This window comes from Eschrichtius robustus, chromosome 14 (genome assembly GCF_028021215.1).
Source record: "Eschrichtius robustus isolate mEscRob2 chromosome 14, mEscRob2.pri, whole genome shotgun sequence".
In the NCBI taxonomy this organism is placed as follows: domain Eukaryota; kingdom Metazoa; phylum Chordata; class Mammalia; order Artiodactyla; family Eschrichtiidae; genus Eschrichtius; species Eschrichtius robustus.
In genome coordinates this window covers 7,517,810-7,538,357 of record NC_090837.1, presented here as the reverse complement: position 1 = coordinate 7,538,357, position 20,548 = coordinate 7,517,810, and the positions used below count along the sequence as shown (strand labels likewise).

The following is a 20,548-nucleotide window of genomic DNA, read 5'->3' as shown; positions in this document are numbered from 1 at the left end:
TTTTCAACTGAATGTTTATGAGAAAAATAATACTAGGTTTGAAAACAAAGGATTGTTTTAGACCCATAAAGACCAGAGCGGGGAAGTTTTTAAAATTCGAATTGCAATCCTTGTGTCACTCTGTGCTGTGCTGAGAGAGAAGCCCATGGCTCGAGTACCATGTCATGTCACCATTTGAGCTTCAACTGACTAGACCAGCCCGGGGGAGTCATCCACTGGTTGACTGACAGCTGTGAGCTGGCCTGGTACATAAGCTTTGCTCAAAAAGGCACTCCAGGGGGCTTCCCTGGTGGCGCAGTGGTTGAGAATCTGCCTGCCAATGCAGGGGACACGGGTTCGAGCCCTGGTCTGGGAGGATCCCACATGCCGCAGAGCAACTAGGCCCGTGAGCCACAACTGCTGAGCCTGCGCGTCTGGAGCCTATGCTCCGCAACAAGAGAGGCCACGACAGTGAGAGGCCCGTGCACCGCGATGAAGAGTGGCCCCCGCTCGCCACAACTAGAGAAAGCCCTCGCACAGAAACGAAGACCCAACACAGCCAAAAATTAAAATTAATTAATTAATTAACAACAACAACAAAAAAGGCAGGTGCTTGCTTTAAAAAAAAAAAAAAAGGCACTCCATACTGCATATTAGTTTCCTGGGGCTGCTATAACAAATTATCACACACTTGGTGCTTCACTTTTTATTTTTTAAAAATATTTATTTATTTATTTGGCTGCTCCACGTCTTTGTTGCGGCACATGGGATCTTTTAGTTGCGGCATGCAAACTCTTAGCTGCGGCAGCATGTGGGATCTAGTTCCCTGACCAGGGATCAAAGCCGGGCCCCCTGCATTGGGAGCACGGAGTCTTAGCCACTGGACCACCAGGGAAGACCCTACACTTGGTGCTTGAAAACAACAGAAATTTATCCTCTGACAGTTCTGGAGGCCAGAAGTCTAAAACTGAGATGTTGGCAGGCCCACACTCCCTCTGAAGTCTCTAGGGGAGGACGCTTCCTTGCCTCTTGTAACTCTGGTGGCCCTAGGTGTTTCTTGACTTGTGGCTGCAGCACTCCAGTCTCTTCTTCTGTCTTCACATGGCCTTCTCCTCTCTGTGTGTCTCTTATAAGGATGCTTGTCATTGGATTTAGGGCTTATCCAGATAATCCAGGATGATCTTATCTTGGGATCCTAAATTTAATTGTATTTGCAAAGACCCTTTTTCCAAATAAGGTAACATTCACAAGTTAGGGTTCTGGGATTAACCCATGAACATATCTTTTTGAGGATCACCATGCAACCCAGTCCCACTGGATAATGATTATTAGACCCAGTCATATCCGGGAAGATGCTGGAGAGTGACAATGATGCAGTCGGGTCCTCTCTTTATGGAAGTCTGGACCCAAGCAAGATATGCAAGAAATAAACACCTCCGTTGGAGTTGGGCAGAAGCCAAGAGACCCCCAAAGAAGACAGTCAGAAGTCAGAGCAACGACCAACTGAGGCCACATCATGAGAATGGGGACAATTCTAGAGCTTCTCTCTCCTGGCATACCATTTTCATTGATGTAAGCAAAAATGTATCTTTTGAACGAACCCTGCTCAATATTGTGTAACAACCTAAATGGGAAAAGAATTTGAAAAAGAATAGATACATGTATATGTATAACTGAACCACTTTGCTGTACACCTGAAACTAACACAACATTGTTTTTTTGTTTTTTGTTTTTTAAATTTTATTTATTTATTTATTTTTGGCTGCGTTGGGTCTCCGCCGCCGCGCGCGGGCTTTCTCCAGTTGCGGTGAGCGGGGGCTCCTCTTCGTTGCGGTGCGCGGGCTTCTCATTGCGGTGGCTTCTCTTGCTGCGGAGCACGGGCTCTAGGTGCGTGGGCTTCAGTAGTTGTGGCTCGTGGGCTCAGTAGTTGTGGCTCGCGGGCTCAGTAGTTGTGGCTCGCGGGCTTAGTTGCTCCGCGGCATGTGAGATCTTCCCAGACTAGGGCTCAAACCCGTGTCCCCTGAATTGGCAGGCGGATTCTTAACCCCTGTGCCACCAGGGAAGTCCCTAACACAACATTGTTAATCAACTATACTCCAATATAAAATAAAGTTGAAAAAAATTAAATTAAATTAAATGTATCCTTTGTTTTTCATGATGTTTAATGTCTTGGACTGTGTCTAACAATAGCTGGTGTCTTAATTCTTGGTGCTGTGGGGGCAGCAATCCTGGAGTGACGACCTTGCCTGCAGGAAGGTGAGCGCCAAAAGCACAGGGGTCCAAAGCGCCAGGATGGGTGTCGATGGCTCCGGGAAACAGTGGAGCACTTTTTTCACTCCTAAGAACACAGGAGTTGGAGGAGGGATGAGACAAGAAGAGGATCAGACATGTATAGCAACATTCCCATTGGAGGAGTCAAAAGGAGGCTCCCCTGCATGATTCCTGAGCCGGCACAAGAACCCAATGCCAACGGCTTTTCAGTCTTTTAAGAAATGCAACATCGGGCTTCCCGGGTGGCGCAGTGGTTAAGACTCCGCCTGACAATGCAGGAGACGCGGGTTCGAGCCCTGGTCCGGGAAGATCCCACATGCCGCGGAGCAACTAAGGCCGTGAGCCACAACTACTGAGCCTGCGCTCTAGAGCCCACGAGCCACAACTACTGAGCCCACGTGCCACAACCACTGAAGCCCGGGCGCCTAGAGCCCGTGCAGAGAAGCCACCGCAATGAGAAGTCGGTGCACCGCAAGGAAGAGTAGCCCCTGCTCGCCGCAACTAGAAAAAGCCTGCACGCAGCAGCAAAGACCCAACGCAGCCAAAAATAAAAATAAATACATTAAAAAAAAGAGAGAGAGAAATGCAGCATCACCAGCATTCTCAAGGCACAGAGGACGATGGTGAGTGAAAAACACAGACCTCAGTGTGACTGCTTCGAAAAGTGATCAGAAGAGTCAGATTCTAAGCAGGAAGACATTGTAGGAATACCTTAATCAACTTATTTCCATTTTCCTCTTTATATATGCACAAGAGTGACATAGGAAATTTAAAACTCCGAGACTAAAAAAAAAAATAAAAAATCTGAGACTACAAGTGTCCGTTGAAACTTTAAAGTGATAAGAAGTTTGCCATAGTGGGTGCACATTCTTTTCCTGTCTTCGTGGCATATAAAGTAACGATGCATCTTCTATCAGATGGTATTTGGACTTGGCTTAAGACAGTATAGTCCAGGCCTGCACGAGGCTTGACAGTTTCCTGAGCAAACTTACTTCGGTTGCTTATATAACGTGCGTTACCCCAGGTAACCCAGAAGGTCCCAGGTAACACAGAGTCAGACAAAAGTTGGACAAGAAACAGTGACTAAGCTCAAATCCTTGTGGACTGTGAAAGAACGCACCCCAAATCCTGGGTTAGAAACAGAAAAGGGGGGTGATTTGCCTCAAGGGACTACAAAATCCCTCACTGTTTTGTTTATTTTTTGGCCACACTGCGCGGCTTGTGGGATCTTAGTTCCCCCACCAGGGATTGAACCCGGGCCATGGCAGTGAAAGCCCCAAGTCCTAACCACTGGACCGCCAGGGAATTCCCCCTCACTGTTTTAAAAAAAAAAGGTGAATTATTTAGGTATTATTTAGGTATTTAAGGCTGACGAATTATTTAGGTATTATTTAGGTATTTAAGGCTGACGATCTTTAATGTACTGAAGCACAAACTAGTCTTTATCCCGGTGTTTCTCAACCCCTTTTCCCTTATTGCCCCTCCCCCAGTTACCTTTCCAGACTCTTTTTTTCTAATTGTCCCACTCCGTGAATTTTTTCTTATTGTGATAAAATATACATAACATAAAATTCACCATTTTAACTATTTTAAAGTGGCATTAACTATTGATACATTCACAGTGTTGTGCAACAAATACCACTGTCTGGTTCCAGAACTTTTTCATCACCCCAAACCCATTATTATGCAGTCACATCCCATTCTCCCATCCCCCCAGGTCCTGGAGACCATTAATCTACTTTCTGTCTCTGTGGATTTGCCTCTTTTGGACATTTCCTATCAACGGAATCATAAAATACGTGGCCTTTTAGTTCTGGCTTCTTTCACTCAGCATAATGTTTTCGGGGTTCATCCATGTTGTATATGTATCAGTACTTTATTCCTTTCTATGGCTGAATAATATTCCATTGTATGTATGGATGGATGGGCCACATTTGTTTATCCATTCATCTAGTAGATAAACATGTGGGTTGTTTCCACCTTTGGGCTATCGTGAATAGTGTTGCTATGACCATTTGTGTTCAAGTGTTTGTTTGAACATCTTTTTCAGTTCTTTTGGATATATTCATAGGAGTGGAATTGCTGGGATCCTACGGTAACTCTATGTTTACCTTATCAAAGACCCACCAAACTGTTCTCCACAGTGGCAGCCCCATTTTGCACTCCCACCAGCAATATATGAGGGTTCCAATTTCTCCACATCCTCACCCACACCTCCCCTCGCCCCCCCATGAAAGGTTAATAGCACACATATGCCACGTATGTTTGTGTGCTGTAGCCCTTTGGACGGCAGACTTTGTGTCTAATGGAAATATTTGCAGGGGATCATAGACTCAGAAGCCTGCAGGAATTTATAAAAACACTGCTGGCTCACCAGAAACACATCTGCCAGCCCTTAGGGCCAGCAGGCTGCCAGGCTGCAGACACGGATTGGTTTTATTTTATTAAAATGTGTATAGGGTGGACAGAGCATCATTTATTCCATCGTTCCCCTTTTCCTTTTGATGGGCGTTCATTCTGTGGCCAGCTTCCTACCACACATACAAAAAAACAATGTTCCAATCAACATCCTTGTCCTTAAGTATTGGTATTTTTATTTTTCTGGGACAGATTCCCAGGAGTCGGATTAATGGGTCAAAGGGTTGCGTTTCCATTTTAACAGACGTTGCCAGATTGCTTTCCCAAATGGTTGCAAAACTTCACATGTACCAGAGTGGCCTTTTCTCCATATTCCTGCCAGCACTTGAGAGCATTGCTCGTTTTAGTTATGTCAGTCGGTCCGATGGATGCAATGTCTTACTGCTTCTTTAATTTGCATTTTTCTGACCACTGTTGAATTTGAAGATCTTTACATTCGTTTGTTGGCCATTTGGTTTCGCTCCTCTGTAAATAATCTGTCTGTAATCTAAGTCCATTTCTGTCTTGGTTGTTTGTCTTGTTCAGGTCAATTTGTAAAAGCTCTTTAGATAGCATCCATTTGACCTTTGGCTTAATTGCAGAGAAGTGATTAAGAGCATCGTCCTCTGGGGCAGGCTGCCAAGGGTCGCATCAGAACTTAGCCCCTGACTGGCTATGTGACCTCGGCAAGTCATTCAACTTTGCCTCAGTTTACTCATCTGTGAAGTAGCAATCATCATCAACATCATAATTCCTACCTCATACTGTTGTTCTAGACACCAGTGAGTTAATACAAGTCAATAGGATGGTGCATGGCACACACTAAGTTAGTCAACCGCAGTTGGTGACTTGTTATTTGTATTACAAATATTTTTCCAGCTCCATCATTTGCACTGGCTTTATTTTTGGTATCCCTTGTCACATAAAACATTTTAATGTTGACATAGTCAAATACCCATCTTTTCTTTCATAGCTTCTGAGTTCCCAGGCTTGGTTAAGAAGGTCTCTCCATTTCCTTCATGATGAATTTCCTTGTTTTTTGTGTTTTTTTGAAGTTTAAAATTGTTTATTTTATATACAAAGAGTTAGTATTGTTTCCGAGGAAGGTAGATATGCTGGATGACCCATTCAAGAAGTTCACACTTAGTCCAACTTAATGAAGCCGATGTCCTTCCCATACTGGCGGAAACACTGGCGGCACATATTGAGGCTGTATTTCTGAATCAGGTTGTGCCGGTTTGGGCCAGTTTGGACCGGTTTGAGCAGACGCGGCAAGAGCTAGAACCCTGGCCAGATTTTTTTGGATGGCTCCAGTAGAGCTGCTGGTGACCCATGTTGCTTTCTTGGCTGCAACTAGGCAAAAGGAATTTCCTTGTCCTGATAATGGGAGGCCTGTAACTCACCATGTCCCACGCTGAGGTGCACTGTCCTCGCAGCTCCTAGGTCCATTTCCTCCTCTTCTCCCTCATCCCTCCGAGACGAGACCCTTAGAACACTTTCACTTCCTCCCTCTCCTCCTTTCCTTTCCCATCTTCCCCACTGAGACCCATGAGACCCTTTTCCTCCCCACCCCCACTCACCAATCTCTGAGGTTTGGCTGAAATAATTTAGTATTTGTTAGAACTCCCTTAGGGGAGGTCCATTTGGTTTCAAGAGTCCTTCTCTGTTACACAAATCCCTCTCTGGATCCACTAAGATGTAAGACGTCATATGCCTGTGTTCTTAACACTGTTTTCTCTTTTGTTTTCTTCTTCTTTCAGTTTTCTTTTCAGGTTTAGTTGTGGTTTGGTAAGTCTTTTCTCAAGTCATTTCCTCAGATGAAGACCTGGGGGTTATATTCTCTGAATCCTTGGGTATCCTTGACTCTTCTCCTTTTGCCTCAATAGATGGAAAGTATTTTGAAAACTGGATAGAGGATTCTTGGGTTGGAGTCCTTTCTCTCTTCTGTAGATACTGGTCCACTGTCATCTTTCCATAGCATAGATGAAAATCTAATGCAGGTCTGATTTTTTTTCCTTTGTGAATATCTTCTGCTTTCTGCTTGACACTTGTAAGATGGTTATCTTTCAGGTTTGGGAATTTTACCAGAATATGCCCACATATGACTCTTATCAGACCAGACTGGAACTCAGTGAGCCCTGTCAATCTGCAGTCTCTGATCTTTAGTAATTTCAGGAAAATCTTCTCCTATTATTTGTTGATCTGTTGCTTATTCTTGTTCTGGCACTCCTATTGTGTGTTCATTCATTCTTCAGGAGCTATCCTCCAACTCTCTTACCTTTCCCCACAGATTTCTATTTCTTTATCATTTTGCCCTATGTTTTGTGACATTTCTTGCACTTGGTCTCCCAGACTGTTCATTTGGATCTCAGTAGAGATTCTACTCACCTTTTGTTACCAAACTTGGGTTTGGCTGCTCGCCACTCAAAAGCCAATACTCAAGAGACAAGTGTTGGTTGGAAAGGAAAACTTGCTTTATTCAGGAGGCTGGCAACCTGGGGAGAAGGTGGACTTGTGTCCAAAAACCAACTCCAAATGTTCTGCTTGACCAGGAAAGTTTTTAAAGGGAAATCATTTGGGGATGGGGTCAGAGTCTTCATCACCTCCCACTGTGTGCAGACTTTCTTCTGATTGGTTGGTGGTGAGGTAACAGGATGGTGTCCCAGGAATCTTGTGCTTGTCCTGAAGTTACCATCCTCCACCTGGGTGGGGGCCTTAGTTCCTACAGAAGAACTCAAAGATATTGTTCTGTGTATCCCTTGAGGAGGAACCAGGACCCTGCCCCAAGGCTGCACTATTGTTTCTTCACTGCTCCTCCTTTGTTTCTACATCCCCTCCCTTCCCTGATAAGCAACTGTTCAAATCTGCCCTTTCTAACTCGGGGAAGGTCAAGGAGGCTGAATAAAGCCTATTTCCTACAAACAAGAAACAGGGGACACAGAAAGGATTTGTACCCGGCAGGTCCCCACAGGGTCCTACTCTGTTTCATTAGCATCAGATCCCACAGGTGAAGGGCTCAGTCCCACAAGACTGTTGGACTCAACCTCAGAAGAACAAACAGTCACAAACCAGATGGGGAAGAAAGCCTGTTTAAGGCCCCCTGCCCAAATCGCCCTACCTCAATTTTTCCAACATTGTAATGGCATTTCTTCATTTAAAAAATACATCATGGGAACTCCCTGGCAGTCCAGTGGTTAGGACTCCGTGATTTCACTGCCGAGGGCCCAGGTTCAATCCCCAGTCAGGGAACTAAGATCCCTCAAGCTGAGTGGTGCATGGCCACACACACAAAATAATAATAATAATAATGATATAGAGATAGAAAGTAGATTGATATTTGCCAGGAGCTGGGGCAGCTCTATGGGGCATGACTGACAATGGGCATGGGGGATTTTTTTGGGGGGCGATGATGAAAAAGTTCTGGAATTAGACAGTGGTGATGTTTGCACAAGTTTGTGAATATACAATAATAAAAATGGCTGAACTGTACTTTAAAAGGATGAATTTATCATTTCTCAGCCTTTTGTCTAAGATCAAGCGTCAGTATCTGTTTTCAGTCCGTGTTTTCAGTCAGTGAACTGTGGTTGAGGGCTGGAGGACAGCATCCTCAGGGAGTTGCATGCTGTCTTGGTTGCACGGATTGGGTGGCTGGGAATCCAGTCTGTGTCTGGAGCCAAGCTATGACCCAGGACACCCTGGTCACCTCTGCCAGCATGCAGCCATACCCGGGGACCTGCTGTGGCTTCCAGAATCAGCTGGACCATCTCTCTTGGGAGTTTCTCCGGCTTCCCTCTGCCAACTGGTTGGTTCTCCCAGATTCCATTTTATTTCACTCTGTCAGTTATAAAGGATGGATCACTGGGCTGTTGAGATAGAGGGGAAGTGCTGGCTTAGTCCTCAATGGGAAAGACATAGGAAGGGCCTGGGCAGGAGTTTGAATTGTGTGCCCCGGCTGTCCTGCTGTTCTCAGGCTTTTTAGGCATGTGTATCTGAAAGAAAGTCTCTTGAGTTAAGAATATAAGAAAGTACACAAGATATTCAATAAAATGAATGACCTAAAAAAAAAAAAAAGATGAATTTTATAGCATGTGAATTATATTTCAGTATAAAGTATCCGTAGCTGTAAGGATCCTAAGCCCAGGACCCCTGTCATCCTCTCTGCATCCCCAGCACCTGGCCAATGAGTGGGAAAGCTGGAATTTCAACCCAGAAACATCTAATTCCAAAGGCCATTCTCTTTCACCTCCACCCCACGTTGATACCAGGTAGCCTGGCAGTGCTGAGTTGGAACTCTATTCTTTTGATAATTGAAGGTTGTTGAGGTTAGGAAAAGAGGCATGGTTCAATTTTTGTTTTAGAAAGATAATTTTTAGGAGCTTTATGTGAATATTCTTTGTTAGAAATGATAACAGTAGATAAGACTGTTCAGCAATTTTTTTCTGGATTATAATAATTTTAGTTGTTCCGTTCAAAAAAAATTTTTTTTGAAATCATGACTGAAATGTCAGCTTCTATGGGAACCTCAGAGAGCAGTGTGATTTTTTTTCTCTCATTCAGTTTTTTAAAAATATGCATTTTAATGAATTTTGAGATTGGTTTCCATCATTAAACAAAAAGTAGCTGGAGAGCGAGAAGAGGCAGTTGGGCAATGTTTGCCTGTGAAAAGTCAACCTGTCTTTAATGTTATTCGTCTACTTTTTTTAAGTTGAATTTCTCTGCTGTGTAGCGCAAGAGGCCTTATGTGAAATTCTATTCTAATTTATAGGTGATAAGTGGTTTTAAATAAACACATATGGCGTTCCAGCCGAGCTCTGTAACCACTGGCTGACAGCGGCATAGGACAAAGAGGATCAGACGCTGTGCGAGTTTGCTCGGGCCACCTTATCAAAGTTTCACAGTCTGGGTGGCTTAAACAACAGAAATTTTACTTTCTCACAGTTCTGAAGGCCAGAAGTCCAAGATCAAGGAGTGGGTAGAGTTATTTGTTCTGAGACCTCTCCCCTCGGTTTGTAGACAGCCGACTTCCCCCTGTCCTCACATGGTCTTCCCTCTGTGCACGTCTGTGTCCTAATCGCCTCTTTTTATAAAGACACCAGTCCTATTGAATTAGGGCCCCACCCCTAATGACCTCATTTTAATTTAATTACCTCTTTAAGACCCCTTGTTCAAATACAGTCACATTAAGAGGTACTGGAGGGGCTTCCCTGGTGGTGCAGTGGTTAAGACTCTGTGCTCCCAATGCAGGCGGCCCGGGTTTGATCCCTGGTCTGAGAAATAGATCCCACATGCATGCTGCAACTAAGAGTTCACATGCCACAACTAAGGAGCCGGCAAGCCTCAACTAAGGAGCTCACCTGCTGCAACTAAGACCTGACCCAACCAAATAAATAAATATTTAAAAAAAAAAAAAGAGGTACTGGAGGTTAGGACTTCAACATAGGAATTTGGGTGGAGGGGGACACAAATCAGCTCATAACTGACACCCTGGTTTATGTCTTGCTCTAAGGAGTTGTATTCGGTGAAAGTGAGGAAAATGTTTATACGAGAACTACCCAAGCTAGAGACGACCAGAAATCACGACAGACACTGGCTCATACCTAGTATTCCACCCTAACGCCATCCTCAGACCACAGCCTCTGGGGCAGGGATCTTGCCCGACCCAGGAGAGGACTGGGGACAGAGAGTGGGGGATGGGAGAGAGGATGAGCTAGAGAAGAGGGGCAGTTACTCCATAGATTTGTAACAGTTTTTTTTTTTTAATCATGTGAAATTCACATAACATAAAATGAACCATTTTATTTTATTTATTTATTTTTGGCTGCGTTGGGTCTTCATTGCTGTGCATGGGCTTTCTCTAGTTGTGTCGAGCAGGGGCTACTCTTCGTTGCAGTGCATGGGCTTCTCGTTGCGTTGGCTTCTCTTGTTGCGGATCACGGGCTCTAGGCGCGCGGGCTTCAGTAGTTGTGGCGCACGGGTTCAGTAGTTGTGGTTTGTGCGCTCTAGAGCACAGGCTCAGTAGTTGTGGCGCACGGGCTTCGTTGCTCCATGGCATGCGGGATCTTCCCAGACCAGGGCTCGAACCCGTGTCCCCTACGTTGGCAGGCGGATTCTTAACCACGGTGCCACCAGGGAAGCCCAAAACGAACTATTTTAAAGTGAACAGTTTAGTGGCATTTAGTACATTCTCAGTGTTGTACAACCATCACCTCTATCTAGTTCCAAAACATTTTCATCACCTGAAAAAGAAACCCCCTGCCCTTTAGCAGTCACACCCCATCTCCCCTCCCCCAGCCCCTGGCAACCACAGTCTGCCTTCTGTCTCTATGGATTTGCTTCTTCTGGACATTTCATACAAATAGGATTATACAGTATGTGGCCCTTTGTATCTGACTTTCACATCATGTTTTCCAGGTTCATTTTTAAAAAATATTTATTTATCTATTTATTTATTATTTATTTAGCCTGCGCCGAGTCTTTTTCTTTTTTTAAAAAAAATTATTTATTTTTGGCTGCATTGGGTCTTTGTTGCTGCACGCGGGCTTTCTCTAGTTGCAGCGAGTGGGGGCCACTCTTCATCGCGGTGCGTGGGCCTCTCACTGTCGCGGCCTCTCTTGTCGCGGAGCACAAGCTCCAGACGCGCAGGCTCAGTAGTTGCGGCTCACGGGCCTAGTTGCTCCGCGGCATGTGGGATCTTCCCAGACCAGGGATCGAACCCGTGTCCCCTGCATTAGCAGGCAGATTCTCAACCACTGCGCCACCAGGCAAGCCCAGTATGAAACCTTTTAAGATTGGTCTTTTTTTTTTCCACTTAGCATAATGCCATTAAAATCCACCGAAATTGATACATGTGTCAAATAGTCTATTTCTTTTCATTGCGAAGTAGTATTCTATGGCATGCACGTGTCACAGGCTGTTTAACCATTCCCCCTTTGAAGGACATTTGCAGATCCTTCTTCTAAAATAAAGTAAAAGCGTTACAGAGACAGTTGAGGCCTCCCCTCAATCAAGTGTTCCTCCTCCCTCCGCAGAGGTCGTCTGTATCTTGCAGCTGCTATGCATCCTTCTCATCCATGATTTTTGTTTTGTTACAGATTGATGCTTCCGAAATCCATGTTATTTTGTTTAGCATATTTTAAACATTTTTTAAAATGTTATCATATTACATGTATCTTTTGGCAACTTGCTTTTTGCTCTAGATGTTATGCTCAAGGTTCAGTTCTATTGATACAGGTAACTCTGGTTCATTTTTTTCTTCCCTGCTGTGTATTGATAGTATTCCACTGGGTGCCTGTATTGCTGTTTATCTCTTCCCCTCCTAATGGACACTTAGGTTGTTTCACTATTACAAACACTGTTGCACTGAACATCCTTTACCTGCCTCCTTGTGAGATGGTAGCTTCATAAGAAAGACAAGAAGAATATTCAACAAGGAAGAAAGAGCTCAATCACCAGTTAGCTTTGGAAGAAGGGAAACTAACATTTATTGATACACTCAGTGCCAAGCATCGTGCCTGGCAGCTTAAGTACATGAGCTCAGCCTGGACCTGGGAGATCCCTAATGGTTGGGCAGCCTGAAAAGTTCTGGATTTATTAACCCCTAATGGGTCAAGGCATTCACCCTACTTTTTTCAGTTCACGTTGCTCATCTCTCACTTTGCGTTGTTTCAGAACTTGAAAGGCAAAGACTCTGGAGTCAGACTGCATATATTTGTTCCCTCGCTTCATCACTTACAGGTCATATGACCTTTGGCAAATTATTCAAACTCTCTGGACCTCAGTTCCCTTATCTGTGAAATGGAATAGCACTTACCCTATGAAGTTATTGAAAGGATGAAACGAGATCACCTATGGAAAACACTAGGCATAGTGTCTGGCAGACGGCATGGAGGAAATCTTACATACAATAATTGATAGCGATCAAATGATGATAAATGAAGCATCTCTCTAATTATGAGTCTATCTTTGCCTCATGTTGTTTTGCTGAAATAAAAAATGAATCAATACCATTTTCCTACTGAAGCATTGTATTCCAAAGGAGTGATATTTTGTAAGCACAATGAAAAGAAACCCACTCTCTTTCAACCTGATGACATCAGTAGGCAGTTTTCTCTTCTTTTCAGTTGCATTGGGAATGTCATGTACTGTTCCCAATACCTTTTGATGCCCGTAAATCCCTCTCTATACTGGCCAGTGTCCAGTATATCAGTATTTGTTAAGAGCCTTGAAGTGATTGCCTTTCATAAGACAAGGCCATGGGATTGTGTTCAGGCCTGATGTTTGTAATGCCGCACGCAAACCCCTTCTCCCTGAAGAGACAGGGGGTGACCAAATCTTAAACTTGAGCCCCAAGAGAATCCAGCACTGGGCTGTAAAATAGCCATGTTTCCTTTGTCATAGCAGACACAGAACTCAGTGAACAGAATGTCATGGCCAGCTACTCACCACAGCTAAGCCTGCCAAAGAGTATGTCTTGGACTCGAGTTTATTAAGTAATATATAAAATTGCAAAGATTTTAATTCTCTGGGAAGGCCTTCAGAAGGGCCCTAGCAGTCAACATCTGGAGGTCCACATCTGTTTGGGTTTGGGGCAGTGTGACTGTATTTCTTCCTCAAGGTTGGCTGATTACCTGTCTGTTCTCCAGAGTTTTGTAACGTGGCAGAAATTTTGGAAGCAAGAGAATTGGTATCAAGTCTGCTGAAAGCGCAAACGTGCTTTTTAAGCGAGTGATGTGGGTGGTGGTCTGAAATGTTACCTGAGGAACGCCTGGCAGTCAGCATGAGTTCACATAAACAGTAGTTTAAAAATACCCTTTAGGGACTTCCCTGGTGGCACAGTGGTTAAGAATCCGCCTGCCAATGCAGGGGACATGGGTTCGAGCCCTGGTCCGGGAAGATCCCACATGCCACGGAGCAACGAAGCCCTTGCGCCACAACTACTGAGCCCGCGTGCCACAACTACTGAAGCCCACGCGCCTAGAGCCCGTGCTCCGCAACAAGAGAAGCCACCGCAATGAGAAGCCCGCTCACCGCAACGAAGAGTAGCCCCCGCTCGCCGCAACCAGAGAAGAGCCCGCACGCGGCAATGAAGACTCAATGCAGCCAAAAATTAATTAATTAATTAATTAATATTTAAAAATTAAAATACCCTTTAGTGGTTACTAGAGGAAGGCGGTGGGGGAGGGGGGATTGGATGAAGATAGTCAAAGGTACAAACTTCCAGTTATAAGATAAATAAGTTCTAGGGATGTGATGTATAACACGACAGATATAATTAACTCTGCTGTATGTTATAGATGAAAGTTGTTAAGAAAGTAAATCCTAAGAGCTCTCATCACAGGCAAAATGTTTTTCTGTTTCTTTAATTTTGTATCTATATGAGATGATATTTACTAAACTTATCGTGATCATTATTTCATGTTGTATGTAAGTCAAATCATTATGCTTACACCTTAGACTTCTGCAGTGCTGTATGTCAATTATATCTCCATAAAACTGGGAAAAAAACCCAAAAAAACCCCCTTTACACAGCAGCCATGTGATTGTTGCCCTCATGACCCTTTTATAAAATGTGGTTTGGGACCAATCAGATTATTTCTTATGAGAATCTGACCTGAGGGACACAGGTATTGAGGGTTGAATCATGTTCATGGTTAAGAGCCAGGGTGAAGAGCTGTGAGCTGGTGTCCTGGGTCTGCTCACGCCTGGTTTCATTCTCTCTTAGTTTCTGTGAGATACGCCACTGTATTTCTTCTCTCTTTAATTTTTTTGCTTAAGTTAATTTAAGTGTGTTTCAGTTACTTCATCCATAAGCACTTGGCGTTAAACAGTTATAGTGAGGCATCTTCTCCCTACCGTGAGAAAGGAAAAAAATAAAAAGAGAGGAATTTCCAGTAACACAAACAACCCAGCCTCAACTATTGAAGAGTTTCATCAAAATTTCCTTTCCAATTTGAAGAAGTCGCCAATTTGATCCAAAAGATGGGGGAGCAGGCAATGATCCATGTTTCCTTTGGTTGGTAATTGGTCAATTTCCAGTACCTAGTGGCTTCACCAAGGCACTGTGGTTAACGGAATCCCTCAGCTAAATTCTGATTGTAGAAGCAAAATGGGGGAAGAGAGAAGCGGGCTGGGCTTGATGGACCGTCTGTAAATCCAACTGCTTGTTGTAAGCAGGAAGGTCAGCAGATTGACAGACCATAATCAGGAAGTATTTTGACTATTAAACCAAAAGGCATGTTAAGGACCAGAATACTAGGTGCAGTTTAAATCCCCTCCCGGCAGGCAAGGTGCCCTGGGGCAGATAGGCTAATAAACTTGGAAAGGTAAGAGAGTTCATAAAATCAGAAACAAAGACAATTTTGTACCCCTGATTTTATGGTTCTGGACTTAGGGGTAATCCCCCCCTTTTTTTTTTTTTAACCTACGCCATGCGGGATCTTAGTTCCCCGACAGTGGACTGAACCCGCACCCCCTGCAGTAGAAGCGAGGAGTCTTAACCACTGGACCGCCAGGGAAGTCCCAGGGCATTTGTTTGGGGGCAGCTAAAAGGAAGTCCTACTTTTTTACATCGCAGAGTAAACTCATGGAACTCATGACCCTAAGAACTGGTACCCTCCAAAATAAAGAGGAAGTAATGAAAAAGAGATGTGTAAATGTTGATAACTGCCCCTTCCAATATGTATATAGACACACAGACATGCATACATATAGTTACACACACACACTCACACACACAAACTCACACGTACCACACACAGTTTGAGACTGAGTGGAATACACCATTGGTTTAGCCCAGAATGTCATTGCTTGCTCCCTTTTAAAATTAATGTTGGCATTCTCCTGGACAGGGAAACAGAAGTATTTAGGAGACTGCTCTCTCTTTTTTTTTTAATTGATGTATAGTTGATTACAATGTTGTGTTCATTTCAGATATACAGCAAAGTGATTCAGTTATACATATATATACATATTCTTTTCCATTATGATTTATTATAGGATACTGAATACAGTTCCCTGTGCTATACAGAAGGACCTTGTTGTTTATCTATTTTATACATAGTTTGTATCTGCTAAACCCAAACTCCTAATTTATCCCTCCCCCACCCCCTTTCCCCTTTGGTAACTATACGTTTGTTTTCGATGTCTGTGAGTCTGTTTCTCTTTCATAAATAAGTTCATGTGTATCATATTTTAGATTCCACATATAAATGATATCATACAGTATTTGTCTTTGTCTGGCTTACTTCATTTAATATGATAATCTCTAGGTCCATCCATGTTGCTGCAAATGGCATTATTTCATTCTTTTCTTTTTAAATTTTTGATTTATTTATTTATTTATTTTTGGCTGCGTTGGGTCTTCGTTGCTGTGCGTGGGCTTTCTCTAGTGGCGACGAGCGGGGGCTACTCTTCGTTGCAGTGCGCGGGCTTCTCATTGCGGTGGCCTCTCTTGTTGCAGAGCACAGGCTTTAGGAGCGGGCTTCAGTAGTTGTGGCATGTGGGCTCAGTAGTTGTGGCTCGTGGGCTCTAGAGTGCAGGCTCAGTAGTTGTGGCGCACAGGCTTAGTTGCTCTGCGGCATGTGGGATCTTCCCAGACCAGGGCTCGAACCCGTGTCCCCTGCATTGGCAGGCAGATTCTTAACCACTGGGCTGCCAGGGAAGCCCTACATTTTTGTTTTTTTAAGCCACCAAATTTGTGGTACTTTGTTATGGAGCCCTAGGAGACTAATACACTCACACACCTCAGGGCCTTTGCACTTACCATCCCCTCTGCCTAGAATGCCCTTCCTCCAGATTTTCGCACTGTTTGCTCTGTCTTGTTATTCATTGCTCAGCTCCAGGTCACTTCCCAGTCATCCCAGCCCCACCCCCTTTTTAGCCTGTCACCCTGCTTTGTTGGCTTCAGAGTCCTCATAGACATCCCAAGCTCCCTTTGCATTTATTTGTCTACTTCTTTTCTGTCCGCCTCCCCACCTTGAATGTGAGTTCTATGAGAAGAGGGTCCTGGGGACCTTGTTCCTTGCTCTATTTCCATCAACCACTCAGAACACAACAGCACACAGCTGGTGCTTAATACATAAAAGCTGATGGGATGAATGAAAAAAAGGACGGATGTGGGTTGTTAGTTCTGAACAGGTTGGAGTTTCACAACTGGGTGCCCTGCTGACTCATGCATCTGGGGCTGGGGGAATCCCTACTTTCCTCTGAGCTCAGCTCTGCTCATCTCTTCCTCTTTAAGAAGGTAATCTCTGCTTTTAACTTTCTGTCTCTAGGAGTTAATTGAAAAAACAGACAAGCACACTGATCAAAAAACACTTCAGAACCTCAAGAACGTTCATCTTTCTTCCTTTACTGCCATTCAGCCATGGCTGGGAGGCTGAGTATCTGCATTTCTCATTGGCATCAGAGTCACAATGCCAAAGCAAGCCTCATCTTGCTAAAGAACTAATGAGTGGAAGTGAAAGCGTAACAGAAACTTGGACCGATTACAGACTCAAACCAGTCCGTCTCCTTTCCATCCCAGAATTGGGAACTGAAACCATTCCACAGGAAGTTCTCTCTTCCCCCAGTCTGGCTGGATTCCTTTTTTAATGCACAAATACTCATAGCAGCATTCACCAAGCCCTAAATAAAACAAAGTGCTCTTGCAATCCTGTCTGTACTACCCTTCTGAATTAAATTGTTTTTACTTTTCCCAGCTCTCTCCCATCTTTGTTCGAATGCATGTGTAATTTTTACTTAACTATCTCATGTTGTACCTCAGAGCCCACATCCTTTTCTTACTTTCCAGTATGTGGTATTTTTCTACCAGGGCAACCTGGTTGAAAATTTTATGGGTTAACAGCCCATAAAATTCTCCACTTAAGTAAGGAGTCCATGTCTGTGAACCATCACCCTGACACATGCAACACCAGACTGTGTGTCTCATATCAAAGTTTATTGAAGTGGTAGATTTCTTATAAGTATAGAAACACAAGCAAATGAACCAGGAGGAAGCTTTCCCCCCTCTAACCATTGGGCAGCATTTCCCTTTCAGTGATAAAAGCAAACAGAGGTGGCAAGCAGCTCTCTCCCTGAAGTCTTTTTAACAGTTCAACCTTCAAATTAGTGTAAACAAGAGAGGAGTGGATTCCTTGCAGGTTGTAACATAAATGCCATTTCCTTTCCCTTACTAACACTGTTTTGCTCATTCCCTCCTGGGGCAAATCCCCTCCTTACCAGCACTGGAAACTCAGATATTAACCAGAGCTCATGAGTTTCTGTCTGGTCCATTTCTGCTAAAGCGTAGCTGAAAGATGGATTGGTCCCACGGAACCCAGGTGACCTCCTGGCTTGCCTGTGCTCCCTCCAGGAGCAATAATTCCCCTCCAATCACTTAGCTTTCCTTATCCCAGTGGGAGCCCACAAACAGGCTAGGCGTCACCCCAGGAGCTGAGAACCATCCAAGTCTCAGGCAGGTGAAGGAAAGAGGCCAGTGAGTCACAGGTGCCAGTGGGCATCTCTGCGGCTCCAACTCTCCAGCAGCAGAAATGTGGACAGTTTTGCCATCTTCAGTTCCGCGAGTGTCCAAGATTGAACAGAAATTTCAGACGCCTAGAAGCTTCTTCCTCCGTTCCCCCAAGATCCCGGGGGAGACACGCTGCAACCAAGCAGCCCATGCTGCCAGACCAATTCTCTAAATCGGATTCTCTGGATCTGGAAGTTCTGGAAAACCACAGGCCAAGGCTCATGATGTTACTCTGTGTACCAGCCCAACTGTTTCTCCAGAGATCTTGGTCCTTGATGATCATCTCCCTTCTTGGCTTGGTTATTTTAAGGAGAGGCTGGAGTCAGATAAGAGGGTCTCTGAGGCTCACTGGGATTGGCCATGAAAGTGTCAGGAACGTTCTTGGTAGTACTTGGATCCCCCGTGAGCTCGACACTTGTGCTGCGGTTATTCTTGGACTCATCCGGCACCTTCCTCCGCAGGCAGCGGTTGATCAAGGCGGAGAAGAAGTTGGGGAAAGATGGGCTGGAGAAGTAATACACCAGAGGGTCCAGCATGCTGTTCATGTAGGTGAAGCTGAGAGTGATATAAAAAGCCAGGTCAACCGAGCGATAGGTGTCACAGTTCTTTGTACCAGCGGTGTGCAGGAGCCAGAAAATGCGTATGCGTGCGGCCACACTGGGCAGGAAGCAGATGATGAAGACGGTGGCCACCACCACGATGAAGTTGATGGCCCTCTTGATCTTGGCGTGCTTGTTCATTTGCCGCTGCCGCAGGCTCCAGATGATTCTGGCCGAGCAGAACAGGATGATGCCCAGGGGCAGGAAGAACTCCAGGAGGAACATGGCGTCGTGCCAGCGGAAAGTGTGGCAGATGTTGAAGCTACTGCACAGGTTCGAGTTGCGATTCCTGATCAGCATCGTTTTGTACAGGAGGTGGATCGTCAGGCCGATGGTGACGCCCCACAGGAGGCAGGAGATGAGGGCCGCCGTCCGATTGGAGATCTTGTTCAGCGCGTGATGGGGATGGACCACTCGGAAGTACCTGTCCACGGCCACCACCGTGAGGAACATGATGCTGCCCTGGCGGTTCATGGCCAGCATGAAGAGCATCATCCGGCACGGGACCTCCCCGAACCTCCAGTCCCACTTCCTCACGTAGTTGTCGGTCAGGAAAGGCAGGCAGATGATCAGGAGAAAGTCAGCCACGGCCAAGTTGAACAGAAACACCCGGCTGGCTTTCCAGGACTTGAGGTGGAAGCAGAAAACCCACAGGGCAAGGCCATTGCCCAGGAGCCCGAACACAAACTCCAGCCCCACCACCGGCGGCAGCACCTTGGCAATGAAATCATCCCGGAACACACAGCAGTTCTTCTTGCCTATTTCCAGAAAATGATTCTGCGGGTGGGACGGGTTCATGAGTGAATCGCGTTGGTCTTAGGGAGCGCCTCACCTAGCGAACGCTCAGGGAACAAGATGTGGGTCTGAGTGGCCAACCTGTGGTTCATCACTCGCCTTTATGTCATGTCAGGGTGTTGAAATAGATGACTGAATGGTTACCAGGAAACTACGAAATCGCTTTAAAAAAAAAAAAAAAGCCAGCAAGGCTCTTATGCAACCTGCTATTTGCATAAACAAATAACAAAAAAAAAAATCCCCCGGGCATATAAGAACCCACAAAATTTTCTAAATGTAAAGAATACGTTTGGCCAAGCAGACTGTCATTGTGAATTATGACATGACATAATTCAGGCAGACTGAAATGTGGAAGGCTCTGTGCCTGCATATTGAATACTTAACATGGGAGAATTAATTCACTGTCATGTGGTTGCCTTGCATAATGAACAAAACAACAACAGCAATAATAATTTACTGTGCTCAACAGAAACGTGAAGAATTAGCATGGAATATTAACAGGCTTATGTTTTAAGAAACAGTAGCATGTGTATGATTTTTTTTTTTTTTTTTTTGGCAAGGCCGAGAGGACAGTAATTGTCTAGTATTTTATGAGGACAGATGTGTTGCATTTGATGTTTCCGTGCCATCTTCTTTGTAAAACATGGGTTGCTTTTCTACACCAGAACACTGCAATTAATCCCCAGCTAAGGGGAAAAAAAAGCTATTTGAGAGCAGCATGCCATTTCATAAGATGCTTGAAAACTTGAACCCAGTTTGGATTGCCAGTGGTATGTTACAATAAGTTAGTTTTTTTTCTTTGTTTGTGTTAGATTTTGAGATGCCTTCTTGCTCAAGTAAGTAATTTATTGTTGAGCACGTGACTTACTAAAATTAATAAGCTTTATTTTTTAGAGCAGTTTTAGGTTCCCAGCAAAGCTGAGTGGACAGTACAGAGCGTATATATACCAGCGGTATACCAGCTGTCCCCACACGCACACAACCTCCCCCATGATGCACG

At 44.6% G+C, this 20,548-nt stretch overlaps 1 protein-coding gene and 1 pseudogene across 1 annotated transcript; both read right to left on the bottom strand.

Annotated features, from left to right (window-relative positions):
• Nucleotides 1–5,751: 5,751 nt before the first annotated feature.
• On the bottom strand, nt 5,752–5,981 carry LOC137776851 (small ribosomal subunit protein uS14-like; annotated as a pseudogene).
• A 12,478-nt stretch (nt 5,982–18,459) lies between these two features.
• On the bottom strand, nt 18,460–19,551 carry LOC137776719 (hydroxycarboxylic acid receptor 2-like). Its single transcript, XM_068563392.1, has one exon. It carries the CDS (start codon nt 19,549–19,551, stop codon nt 18,460–18,462), a length of 1,092 nt encoding a protein of 363 aa, XP_068419493.1.
• Between the last annotated feature and the right edge of the window lie 997 nt (nt 19,552–20,548).